The sequence below is a fragment of the Vanellus vanellus genome, assembly GCF_965231255.1.
Source record: "Vanellus vanellus genome assembly, chromosome: 7".
NCBI classification, from domain to species: domain Eukaryota; kingdom Metazoa; phylum Chordata; class Aves; order Charadriiformes; family Charadriidae; genus Vanellus; species Vanellus vanellus.
In genome coordinates, this window is record NC_138912.1 from 687077 (window position 1) to 701093 (window position 14017).

At 50.2% G+C, this 14017-nt stretch overlaps 1 protein-coding gene across 2 annotated transcripts in view; it reads right to left on the minus strand.

The window, feature by feature from the left end:
• PWWP2B (PWWP domain containing 2B) overlaps positions 1-14017 on the minus strand; it is a gene marked incomplete at its 5' end in the record, with an annotated part of 67205 nt that overhangs the window by 46964 nt on the left and 6224 nt on the right. For both annotated transcript variants that reach the window (XM_082486337.1, XM_082486336.1), the window contains one exon: positions 11198-12866. In XM_082486337.1, the coding sequence (XP_082342463.1) occupies positions 11216-12866 (1651 nt within the window). In that variant the 3' untranslated portion in view covers positions 11198-11215. The remainder of the gene's footprint in view (positions 1-11197; positions 12867-14017) is intronic.

Genomic DNA, 14017 nt, shown 5'->3' on the forward strand with positions numbered 1-14017 from the left:
AGACGGGCGCTGCTCCCTGGCCTGGCAACGCAGAGCTCGGCAGCCCGGCTCAGCAAGGGGCAGAGGCTGGGGTGTTCTGAGCAAGCCCTGAGCAGACCCAGCAGTTATCAACATGCGTTCAAGAGGAGCAACACCGCAACAGTCACTTATAGGCTCTCATCTCGTTGCTGGAAAACTTCAGAGATTTCTGTTAAAAAATAATATCCTCGAGATGGAGCAGCAGCTTGAACACTACATTCTGGCCATGGCTGTAGCCTCGACACACACATGAGTAATGAGCACATAACAGACCGGCTGACTCAGGGCAACGGCATGATCCAGCAGCCTGTGTGCTAAGCTGTATGTCAGAAGGGAACCCAAGAAAGCTCTCCTGAAGCCAAGTGCTTATTCATGATAAAAAAAATGAAGTTTTGGATCAAATAAAGCCATTCACAAATTCCAATTTAACAGCTGCAGCAGAGTGCAGAAAGCCGATTTATCTTCCAAGATCACCGTACGCCGACTGTGCTGATGCGTGGGGACTCTGCTCCCACCAGCTCTGCCCTGCAAAGGGCACTCGTGCCTTCAACCTTCAGGTGAGACAAGTGCAGGACATCCCCAGCACCCCCTCTGCGGCACGGGGAGCACCCCGGGCCCTGTGCGGTTCGCCTTCATGAGAGTTCCAGGTGCAGCACAAAGGATACCCACGTGTACCGGTGTGCGGCCGGGTGTCCAGGGCTGTGCCACCACCACCAGACACTCAGACAGCTCCAGGTGAAGACCAAGAGACACACACACGTGTTTGGAACCCACCTCCTTCCAATAGTTTCTCTGGAAGGCCTCGGCCCCTCTCCCGTCGCAGCCCAAGCCCCGCTTACCCTGCGCGTCCTGGCAGGTTGGGGAGCGACGGCAGCAAGAAGCCTGCTCGTTTTCTCCGCCCAAGCAGCTTACTCTGAGGAATAATTTCTAATCATAACGCAATTAACGGCAGGCTGTAACTGAGCATCGCCAAATCAGTCTTCATCCAGACATGCCCCCCTGGGGGACGGGTGGCGAGGCAGCCCTGGCTCAAGCTGAGGAGGATCAAGTGGTCGCATCTGCCCACAGCCCAGAGGGGAGGGATGGGGCCGAGGAACCCAGAGGACTCTGACAGGCAGCTGAGCAGCTCCCACAGGGCTTCATTTCTACAGACAGTACCTGCTTAACAGCCTGAGTCGCCAGCGGAAGGCACAGGGAAGGACAGAGGGGCCACTGCTGGCAGCGATCTGGGAAAGTCCCTCCTGCCCATGCTTTCCTCCTGCGGGGCGAGTGGGGGTCACTGGATCGCAGCCGGGACCCCTGTCCTCGACCCGCCAGATGGGGCTTTGGAACCATCCCCAACTCCCGAGGCATCAGTACCCAGCTGACCTGACAGGCTGGCAGCTACGTTTTCCAATATTGAACTCTATCATCTGAGCACCTCTATGAAAAATCCTGTATTTGGTTCGAGGATTTTCTGCTTTTAAAAAGGGTTGCTTTCTGCATGAAAAAAAGGCTCAAGTTATTGGCTTGAATCAAAATAGAGCAAGTCATCAGTCATGAGGGAAGTTAAACCAGTAATTTTGCTACAATTAATTTCTTCAACTGCAGAGAGCACACAGGAAATACGCTTTGTAAAGAAAACAAGTCTGTCTGATCCTATAATAGCAAGAATCTAAGGCAGATTAAACAGGAACTGGTACATCAGTTAAAAGCATTCATGCCTTCAGAAATTAATCAACTTAATGAAAAAAAGCCTTCATTAAAAAAATGTCCAGCTCCTCCTTTCCAGAGGGACACGCGTACCCAGTGACCAAGAGATGAATATACGACTGGTGCAGGGCCGCTGCTGGGGTTCCTGGGGGAAAGGCTCAGGCACAAGAGCTGGAGAACATTTGTGACTCTCTTGCTAAGGGGAGCTGAGTCACCTTCGCTTGCGCACGTGGACCTTCACTCCACGCAGTATCTGTGGGGACCAGTGCACAAAGCTTTCCACTGCCTGCGGGCACCAGGACCCAGCCCGGTGGCCTCAGACGGACGGGAGACCCAGCCCTCGCCCTCACCCACCAGACGGATATCCGTCTCTGCCAGCGTGCACCGCAGGATCCCACCCTGCTCCTGCTCCGGGACAGAGACAGCACCAGGAGAAGTGAGAGAGCACTTTCACAGTATCACAGTATCACAGTATGCTAGGGATTGGAAGGGACCTCAAAAGATCATCTAGTCCAATCCCCCTGTCGGAGCAGGAACACCTAGACGAGGTTGCACAGGAAGGCGTCCAGGCGAGTTTTGAATGTCTCCAGAGAAGGAGACTCCACAACCTCCCTGGGCAGCCTGTGCCAGTGCTCTGTCACCCTCACTAAGAAGAAGTTTCCTCTCAAATTTAAGTGGAACCTCTTGTGTTCCAGCTTGAATCCATTACCCCTTGTCCTATCACTGGTCGCTACTGAGAAGAGCCTGGCTCCATCCTCATGACATTCCCCCTTTATATATTTATAAACGCTAATAAGATCACCCCTCAGTCTCCTCTTCTCCAAACTAAAGAGACCCAGCTCCCTCAGTCTTTCCTCATAAGGCAGATGCTCCACTCCCTTAATCATCTTAGTTGCCCTACCCTTTCCAACTGATTGAAGAGCTAGGGACTGGGGCGCAGGGACTGGGGCGCAGGGACTGTAGGTATGAAGAGCACTCCAGAAGCTGAAGCGCTAAACCCCATCTCTGTCATCACTGCCGGACATGAGAAGCCCATTTCAGATGTGCATAATCTCAGGATGTGCGACAGTTCATAAACTAGCTAATGCAAAGTCTACATATTCTATAAAGGTACATTTATACCTTTATAAATGCATGTGCAAAACAGATGCATCGAGCAGATTTAGAAAAAATAAACCAGGCACCAGTGCTTCCTCCTCTAGTTCGCAGGATACAGGCAGGCAGATTCCTCAAGTCTTTTATTATGCTGAAGTTCGAGTTTGTCACGCAGCCCACACCCTCCCATTGACCTCCATCCCAGGGTCAGCGATGGGTACTTATGGAAAAAATAAAACACGAATCAAGGCTGAAAAACAACAGTTTGCAAGTTTTTCAGTGTTTAGGGAATCTTCACATTGATTTGGGGATTCAAAGTCTTACCTTTCACGTCTGAGTATTAAAATGGGAAATATCTGTGTCATCCCATTGTGTCACCAGGCCTCGAGAGCCAAGCAGCTGCGTGACTATTGCACGAAGGTCGTGTTCGTTCCTCACCTCCAGAGGAACAAGCACCCTTCTCTACACAGAGCTTTCCCAAAGTTTCCAAAAATCCCCTGTTCCTTCTTGGCCCAAAGTAGCCTTTCTGTATGTGCAACTCGGAGGCGCTCAAGGGTTTGCAAACACCTGCTCGACCGCAAAAGAAGTAGGATGAAGGTTTAAGCCTTGCCCAGAGAGGTAAGAGGACACCCTCAGAAGGGCTCTACCCCTTGGGCTGCCCAGCGCTGCTCGCTCCGAACTGCGCGCCGGCCAGCCCTCCGCCTGACCCCCATCCCGCCGAACTCACCCCGCTCGGTGTGAGAAGGGGAACTGTAGCTGCAGTTTTAGACACCTCCACTTGTGTTTACAAATGTAACAAGTAAATAAACGCAATTCAGGAAAAGCTACAGAAATTTAATTTTTACACTATTTGTAAAAGTTTTCAAAGAAACAAGTTTCCAGGCTCTTCGTACATCTCGCCACGTAGACGCAGTGCATCTCTCCCAGCCCGGGAAGCAGTGCTGCTCTGCAGAGCCTGGCCCCCGCGCGCCCCACTGAAACCTCGAGGGAGGGGATTTTGCCCCTCTGCTGCGCTCTGGGGAGACCCCCCCACAGTGCTGCCTCCAGCTCTGGGGGTCCCCACAGCAGAAGGACACGGAGCTGGTGGAGCGGGGCCAGAGGAGGCCCCGGAGATGCTGGGAGGGCTGGAGCCCCTCTGCTGGGAGGACGGGCTGGGAGAGGTGGGGGGGTCAGCCTGGGGAAGAGAAGGCTCCGGGGAGACCTCAGAGCCCCTTGCAGTCCCTAAAGGGGCTCCAGGAAAGCTGGGGAGGGGCTCTTGGTCAGGGAGGGGAGTGATAGGACAAGGGGTGATGCCTTTAAACTGAAAGAGGAGAAATTTAGATTAGATATCAAGCAGAAATTCTTGACTGTGCGGGCGGTGAGCCCCTGGCACAGGTTGCCCCGAGGAGCTGTGGCTGCCCCATCCCTGGAGGTGTTCAAGGCCGGGTTGGACAGGGCTTGGAGTCCCTGCCCAGGGCAGGGGGGCGGGAACTGGATGACCTTTAAGGTCCCTTCCAGCCCAAACCATTCTGTGATTCTATGATAAAAACACCCAGCGCCTTGAGCCCCCGGCACAGACCCTGCTCCTGCCCAGGTCCCACCAGAACCGAGCGCATGGCAGGCCAGCGACACTGCAGAGAGACACCCACCCTCTGCTCGCCGCAGGCACGCTCGGTTAGTGCAACTAAGCAGATGCCCAAAGCTTCAGATGGGGCTTGGAGACCCTCAGTCCAGAGAGCAGCTTGCTGTGCTTCCAAGGGAGTTGTTAAGCCCTCTGGTTGACACAAATCTCCTTCAGCAGCTGAAGTTACAGCTCACGTAAGCAGATCGCATTCTTGGGCATCTGCGCAGTTCGTATGCAGTTAGAAATAGCACAATGTATGGCCTGCTGGCATTTCCAAAAAATACGCCTGGGAGCAGAGAGCGGAGGGAAAGAGGGGCAACAGATGGCACAGACGGGGAGAAGCAGCATGGATCTAGATGTCTCCAAACACAGTCGCAGTGGTCACAAGCCAAATGTGCAAGCACTTTCGGGAACAGGAAAATCAGCAGGATGCCACCAGACGTGCAGCTCCAGACATCCAGTGCTGGGGCACACAAATATGCAGTGCAGTCTATTTTAGACTTGTTCTCCTACTTTGTATTAGTATGCAGGGACGCTGACTCCAAGCTGTTTGGAGGAAGACTGAGAAACAGTAATTAAGTTGGATGCTTGGTTTTAGTTGACTGAACCATCTAGAAACCACGCCAAGAAAAATCTCAAGCATTCATCTTCTGGGCTAAAATATTTCACGTGACTAGGCAGGTGTTTTTAAAAATTTAGCTATCACAGCAATCACCACCACAACTCTATATAGAGTTATAGAACCTTTTTGTGGCACTGGCAGAGCAAAAGAGAAGGGGGAAAAGGAAAAGATAGAGTGATTTATGTTGCTTCATAAACTGCTGGCAAGCAGTACTGGCTACATGCACATACAAAGCCCTGAACATCTTTGAAGGTGAAGTCATAACCTAATGTTCCAAATTTTACGTTAGAGCTTACTATATATAGCAAGTATGCAATAAGCTTTGATTTTGCTGTACATAGTAGCAGTGTGCTTTTTGTGATGAACGGCTAAATGTACTGATACTGAGAGTCTATTAAGCTAATAGCAGTAAAATTAAAACCTTCAAAAGCCAGTATTTTCAAGTGTAATGGTTCCACAGCCACAGCTTGGGGGTAGAGGGGATAAAGAGAGGGAGGAAGAATAAAGGATTTTCCAGACTGAAAAAGCAGCCGAACATACTGTAAACTTGTTTCATGCCGAGATGTACATGTATAAAAACTGCTTGTAGATTTTCAAAGTTTTACTGCATGAAAGGGCTGTGGGCAGGGAGGGGAGACCCGTCCTGAGCAGCTATTCAGGAGGATCACAGAGCAGGAGAGACCCAGCCTTGCGGCACTGCAGGGCTTGCTCAGCCCGCCGAGGGCCCCGTACCTGCGCGGGCCAACGCTCTCACCACGCAGCAGGGCCGGAGCAACGCATGCTCCTCGAAAATCCCCTGATCCCACTACGCAATGCGTTCCTCAGAGCAGGGACAGGGCGACCTTAGGGAACACGGGTCTCCTTCCCTCCCGCGTCCCCTCTGTGGCCGAACAGGAGCTGTGGCCCCATCCACCGCTCATCTCCACCACCGCGGCTGTGACACCCGCCCCGAAGGGCCCGTCCCTGCCCTCTGCCGGGGTTCCCCTCCAGACCAGGAGCGTGCTCAGCACGCTGCACCGCATCTCCCTGGCAGCTGAACGCAACACCCCGGGCATGGCAGCAAACCCACTGTTACAGAACCAGAAATAAGCTGGGGTGCTCATCGCTGCAAAAGACAACAGAAGAGCAGTTGTCTGGTTCAAGGAATGTGAAGTTTATGCAGCTGCAAGTCTAAATATGACGTCATCACAGAAGTGAACAGAAAGCAAAATGCAAAAGCACAAGAGATTTTCTTATTTCCAAGACAAAAAGTCAAGGCCGAACCCCTCATGACCAGCTCTCGGAGCGGGTCCCACTCATGGGCCTATGGCCCCTGCGGAGACAGACATGCTCGGCACACCGCAGGCAACACTCCAGCTCTCCGAAGAAACAACCGTCTGAAACAACTCTGGGGACAAGAGTCCTGCAGCCAACGTGGGCGAGGGATGACGAGTGTCCCACCAGGCCCACAGCACAGCCTCACATGCAGTGAGGCAGCCAAGGAGCTGGGATGCCACGGGCCGTAGGGGAAGCAAAGCCACTGCCGTCGGGCCGGACTGGAAGGACGGCCGCCCCTGGCGCATCGGAACCTGAGCTGCACGGGCAGCCACGGCTGCAGCCACCGCTTCCCACCGGGAGCTCAGTGCTGCCCCAGGCAAACGTCACTGAGATGTCCATCCTGGTGACAGTACTGTGACTCCCTGAACACCGGGCTCAGCTGCTTCTGGCCCTCTCCCGGCAGGCATGGCGGTGTGCTGAGCTGTGCCTCTGCCCCTCTGGCCATGGCTCTGCAGCACCGGGCTCCCACACCCCCCTCTTCAGCTCCCAGCCACGGGCAGCAGGGGAGGGAAGCAGGTGGCCGCAGCCATCCCACGGAGCAGCAATCCCAACCGCACAGCCTCCGGGTACCCCGCGTCTGGAGGAGGACGCAGTGCTGTGAAGCACAGGCCTTGCCAAGAGCAGCGGGCCATGGCCTTGCTCCGACCTCACAGACCTCGGATGGGGTTTCCTTAAGAGAAAGGCAAACGCCCTTCACCCTGGGCTAGGGGCAACCAGCCTTCGTGCTCAAGGCAGCCAAGGTGAGGGACTGGGCTGCTCCCCGGCTCCCACCCTGTGGGACAGGGCTGCCGACACAGTGCGGGGGCCGAGCACAGCAGCAGGTCAGGCTCCACAGGGAAGTATCAGGGAGTGTAGCGACAGGACGAGAGGGAACGGTTTTAAACTGAAAGAGGGGAGATTTAGATTAGATATCAAGAAGAAATTCTAGACTGTGCGGGCGGTGAGCCCCTGGTCCGGGTTGCCCAGAGAAGCCATGGCTGCCCCATCCCTGGAGGTGTTCAAGGCCGGGTTGGACGGGGCTGGGAGCAGCCTGGGCTGGGGGGAGGTGGCCCTGCCAGGGGTGGGGGGGGGGGGACTGGATGGTCTTTAAGGTCCCTTCCAACCCAAAGCATTCTATGATTCTATGACTTTAAGTAACACCATCCACTATCCGGTCACTACCAGAGCCTTGGGTCTGGTCACAGCTACCTTCTGCTAACAACAGAGGCCTGCGGTCCAAAAAGCACGATGAGCAGAGGTGAGCCAGTGTCTGGTGCTGTGAGACCAGGTAAGAATAACTCACCAAGCGCCCAGCTGCAGGGCAGACACCTCGGCAGCACAGGGAGCGTGCACAGCGGCTCTCTGTACGTGACATACAAGTAGAAGCTACAAAGGGGCATGAGAAGATGCTGAGTGGGCATTTTTCTCCTGGTACTACTCTACACCAAGTGTCTTACAAACATGATTTTTACAGGTTGCTAGTCTGCCTGTTGTTTTTCCAGAAACCTTATTTTACTAGTCAGCTAATGATGGTGTTTTAATAAAGTATTTCTTTTGCAAAAAAAAAAGTGTAAGAACAGAATAATAAAAACATAAAATGACTATACCAGCTTTTCCAGCCCAAACCAAGGTTTTAAAAAAGAAAATCCAATTGCATTCAGTTTTATATGCATTCACAAATTACCTGAATTGTTTGTACATTTTTTCCAGTAATTACCCTCCATGCTTTGCAGAACAGCATCACATGCCAGAAGACAAAGTTTCACAACAGAAAATGTCAACAGCCACAACCTCCTGCCGTGCCCGGGATTAGCACAAGCGGTGTTACCGCAGTGCTGCTGCCGAGGGCACCTCCTGGACTCTTGTTCTGTGCTAACGATAACGAGCCCTCGTGCAGCTGCCTGTGAGCTCACAGCACAATGGATTTTACAGCAGCGACGTGCAGTATGACCAGTCAGATGCCTGCTCTTAGAAACTACTTTAACAGATGTAAGGCTGCACTGCCTTGAAAGGGCCTCAAGCTTTCAGATATTTAACTGTAGCTCAAGTGTCATTGTGGTCCTAGGACTCAGGAATTGCAAATATTAGTGAAAAATTAAGTTACACCCTTCAGGAAAGAACAGTCAATGAAAAACTGATGGAAACTTCTCAGTTCCACCTTAAGGAAATTCAAGGAAAGCAATAAAATTCAGTCCTCCTGAATGGAGAGAACTGGGTACAGGGCAAGTCTCCGAAATGAGTTGTTTTATAAGTGATGTACCAAAACACTAGACAGGCTGGTCTGCTCGGGAATATAAATGTGACATGTGGAACATGGGAAGTTGTTTTGTTCTGCTTTTCTAGTTTTGAGCAACTGCAGCTGTTACGCAAGTGTCCTGTCACCTCTGTGTCGGCAGCTCACCTTAGACACACGCAAGGCAGAGAACCACGGGAGGAAAGCCAGCTGGAGGAGGCCTGTGAAATGGCGCTATGCAATAAATGTTTCTACATACCCATATACACACTGAGAAGTTTGGCTGAGGAGTACAGAGACAAGGAAGGGTCTGGTCTAATCCAGGACATCCCATCATTTTCTTCTTATGCTTTTTAACATGTTCTTCTTTCCCCCAGTTTACAGACCTGCTCCACCCCTTCTGCTCTGCACCTGCAGCTCAGACACCCACTGTGCCTGCAATAACCCAGGTCTCCTCCACAGCAAGTGCTGCTTTTCCTTCTTGAGGCCCTGCCCTACAGCCTTTCACCCCGCATCTCATGGCCAGGTCTCACCACTAGCACCACGTCTGCAGTGCTCCTGCTGATGAGAACGGGCAGCGTTTTCCAAAGGCTAACGTGTGATGGGCAAACATCCTCCCGTTTTGACTTCCAGGTCTGGACTTTAAGCTCCTCCTGGCCACACGCTTTCCTACTCCGCATGGACTGACGGGCACAGCCAATCTCACCGATGTGAAGCATCAGGTGCTTCTTCACCCTGTCCCTTCTCCTCCCTAGAAGCTACCAGATGTGGCACACCAGCCCACCTGGAGCTCACAACAGCAAAAACAGCTGTCACCAACGATGACGATGCCTGGTTTGCTAAAGCTGTCCCAAACTGCACATACAAACACAGTGAAGACACTTCAGAAGAAGGATGAAGCTTTGCTGCTCCTTTAAATAGAGCACTGTTCATACAGGAGTGATGGATTTTGACTGTGATTCTTTCACTGGTGAGGACAGTGTATTCTGGGCATTGGGTTTATTTATATTCCAGATCTAGCTAATAGGAATTTGGGCCCAATCCAAACGCTCTTGATATAATAAAGTCTTCAGTCAGAGTTAAGCAGCATTTGAAGGGGCAAGATCAGGGATGAAGCTTAAATCCTGCTGCTGCAGTTAGACGTTTTTACTTGCTCGAGCATCCAGCTGTCCAGACACCTTGAGCACACAGGATGAATATGCCACACCAGCCAGGTTTGCTGGGATGGAATAACAGCTCAAGCAAAGCAAGTCCTTCATCACACTCAAGCAAGTGGTGAAGTCCTATGACAGAGGGTACAAAAAAAAAAAAAATTCTTTTTTTCCCCTCCTGAGGATTACATGAGTGCTGACCATCATAGTCCCACTGTGTTAAAACAGCTGAGACAGAGAAGAACAGACAGCCTACAGCAGGAGCGGTACCGGCTTGTGTGCACACCGTCCTTCTAGCACAAAAAAGAGCAGAAAAATTTCGGGGACAACATGATGAACCACAATGTATAAAGCAAGACCTTTGACAACAAGACTCTTCCTAATGATTCGTTATGGTTTTCAGACCCCTTGTTTAACAGTATCACAGGTGAAGTCTTGTCTAGATAGTGACGACTGGAAAGTTGTGAAACGATTCTAGATCTTATTCCAGTTGCTGGAGTTTTCCCAGGGACTTCACTGAGGGCAGCGCAGCAGGCAGCATCAACTGAAATTACAGATGGTATTTCTATTCCCAGTCACACCACTGCATTTTTAGGTACCAAATTTTCATCCTGGGCAAAGTTTTGACTGTTTCATGAGAAAGGGAGTCCCATCCCCCTCCACGCCTGCAACGAGTAAAAGCAAAACGTGGAGGCATTATGGAGCATCAGCTCCCACGTTTATGTTTCCACTTTACATCCTCAAACAAAGAGCTTGCAGGTGAAGCCCAGAAGAACTTAATTCGACGATTCCTCAGCAACACACCAACTTTTCAAACACAAGCCAAACACCAAGTGCTGTGAGAAACACTGAAATACTGTTCACCAATTAAAGACAATTTTTGGTACAATCATTTTTCAGAGCCATAAAGTGCCTTCGTAAGACATACGTACCAGCGGGGTCAGAGAAACTAAAGGGGAGCAAAGGGCCTCCTCCAAAGGCCCTGAACCGTTACGGGTAACTGCTGGGCATCAGTACCTAGATATGATAAATATCATCCTAATTCCAAGAAGAGTTTTAGCTCTTTGAATGAAGAGATGTTTCTTTGAAACTTAAAGTCTAGGAGCCGTTAGCCCTCTGGCACACAGAATTAGTTTTGACGCAAACGAAGTATCCTCAATACTCGCCACACCCTAGCTACAAACGGCGCTAATGCGAAACTACAATTTTATTAGCTCTTTGAGCAAGCACTGCTTGGGTCATCACGATGATTTGTGCTCCCCTCTGGGAGTATGAGCTCCAGTTCCCATGGTCTCCCCAGGGGTTTGGAACTAAAGGCTCTTATCACCTCTGAAATTACCACCAACCACCAACTAACAGCCAGGCATTTAAGTTTAAAAATTGTCAATGTCAATTTTTAAAGAAAAACAAACACAAACAAACAGTGGAATGTAGATAAAAACACAAGGAGGCTTTTCATGGGATGCATTAGTCCAGCAAGCACTCACCTGATACTGGAGGCCAAGTTATGTCTCAAACTGCGTTAAGAGATCTCTTATTTCTGGAGTCAGATGCTCTACTGCCTTCGCAGCTTCTGTGATAGCTTTCCGATACATCCCTTTCTTCTTGCGATTAAATCTCAGTTTGAAAAATTCAGAGAAAGGAGAGAGTTTTGAAACAGATAAGAATGAAGTCGTTGGAGAACCAAACCATGAAACCTTAGCTTCTCGCCACGAAGGTTCCCCATTTTCCTTCTGGCTAAGGTTTATGTCAAGAACACGTGCTGGCCACCATGGAAAACCATGAATTTTACCCCAAACAATATCCCCCACTGAAACAGTTCTTCCATCTTCTGTGACACACTTAGACACGCTTTGGGTATGCAGTCTAACTGTTAGTGGCGGCACAATTTTACGCTCATCTTTTGAAGATGAAGAGACGGATGCATCATCACCAGGTAAAAAGTCACACATTTCTGGTGATGTTACTTCTGAACTAGAAGACTTGGATTCATCTAGACTGTCATTACTACACACCGATAAACTAGAAGAATCTGCTTTTCTTTTACGATAATTCATAAGGAAAGCCAAGTTATCGTGTCCATCTTTACCTTGGGGAAATCTTTTAAAGTCATCGTCTTCACCTGAACTCCCCGAAGATACCTCAGCTAAACTTCTGTCTGTGGATTCATCATTGTAAAACGCACCAGGATTGGACTCCCTGCTGTTCTGAAGGACATTAATTTCATCAATAAGTTCTGCCTTATATATTGAAACACTCTGACCATCATTTATGCGATGGGGCTTCAGCCGTATCTTTGGGGGTGGGACATCCGCACTGGAATGCACCGGCCGCGTGAGCTTCAGTTTTGGAATGGAAGCAAGCTGGCTGCCTGCTGACTTGTCCATTAAACATTTGGTTTCTCGACATCGTTCAGAGTCTCTGGTCTCCTCTTGGTCCTCCTCTCCGTTCTGCAATATTCGCTCTGGACAAAAGGGTTTGACTGAGCCATGAACCCGGGAAGGGATTTTTACAACTTCGCCTTTCCCTTGTGGAGTACTGTAGGATATTTTTATAACTGGCGTTCGATGTACTAGCTCCCCAGAAAATTTGTCATCCTCTCTCTTTTCTCTTTTGTTCCTCTTCTCCGTGTAGTCAGAGTCACTGTGCTTTTTCTGCTCTTTGTCCTGAATGCTCAGCTTCCTCCTGGTTTTAGTGTTCTGCCTAGCTGTGTTCGCATCCTCGGGGTTCAGAGTGTTTTTACATTTCTCACAGAGCACCTGTCGTGGCCGCAGCCTGATAGTGCTCATGATAAGCCTTCCCGGGTCTCTGTTCCGTGACAAACGCCTCCTCGTCCTCTTTATAGTCCGTGGTGGTGGCTGAGGAACCCACTGGTTGTACGTGTGCCGTAGCCAGAGCGGACGAGGAAAGGGAGCTCCCTCGAAGTAGGGGGAGTAAGGAGGAAGGCTGCCAGGCGGTGGGGGAGGCAGGAGGGGGGGTACTTGCTCATCCCCGCTTCCTTTGGGAGGCTTTTCACCAGCGGGCTGCGGCTCCGTCTCGCCCTGCTCAGCAACTCCGCCCTCAGCACCTCTGCCATCAGCAACTCCGTTAGCGCAAGTGTTAGCAGGAGGGTCCTCGTGCTTGGGGAAGGAGGATGGGAGACAAAACAATCCGGACCTAAAACAGGGTGAGAAGGGCAGGGAAGGAGACAAAGAGTCAGGATGCTTGAAAGGAGCTTCTCTGGGAAGACTGTGCATTACAAACACGCTAGTTTCTTTGGTGGTGTGTTTTTTTTAAAAAGAAATGCACACCCCCGAAAAGCCCTCCCACAACTTCCACGTACTAAGAACACAACATTTTCCCTTGACTTTTAAGACAAGGCAGCCAATTCTGCCCCTGAAAAAAATAACAGCATTTCAAAATTCAGGAAAGGTGTCCTACTCCTCTGCCAGAAAAGGCACAGAGATCAAAATCTCTATTTCCATTAACTCTTTGCACAAAGTTTTGCTCTAAAAAGTTTTCAGTTTTATCACACAAAGCAGTTTATTTTATCAGCAGGCTGGCAAAGCCACGGGGAGGGCTGCGATACAGATTATGCAAGCCTTCTGGGAGCTATTAAGCTTCCTTTCTTTCACACTGTACTTGCCTGCCGATTTTTCAGCTTCTCATTCAAAATCTGAACAATCTGACTTGGACAGATAACTCGCACTTTCAAGCCACAGGTTCATCAGGACACTGCTCTGCTCCTCTGCCCCAGCCCTTCCATGTATAACTTTATTTGTTAAAATAAGGAATACACTACTACTTCAGAATAGCAAGATTCAGAATTATGATGTACTATTGTCCGATGCCAAGTCTCATTACAGGCTACCAAAGTCTGGATACAATATCCTGCACAGATACTGGCAAATGCAAATCCTCTGAAACACACAACTCTGATTCAGGTCTCTGAGTTTCTGCACCAGAACTTATGCCCTTGGCCTGACATTAGAAATATTATGCTAACACAGCACTTGGACAAATATTTGTCCTGAAACACCGACTCAGAACCAGCAATGCCCGCTATCGTTGCTTTCCAGGGAGAATTTTGTAGGGAGTACCCCATCAGTGAAGGGCTTCAGCTTTTTAATAACGACAAATGCTGTATGGGTGAGCCATGAAGAAGCCAGAGGGAGGTGGAGAACAGTTAGAGACCAAACACTAGTTTCAGTTTAGGATGCTGCATTCCCCATTGCCCTCCTCGCTAGCCACTGTCTTCCTTCCAACCACCAACAAGGGGAGAAGTTTCGGGTGGTGTTACAGAGTGAAGGACTTTGGCAACTGTTATG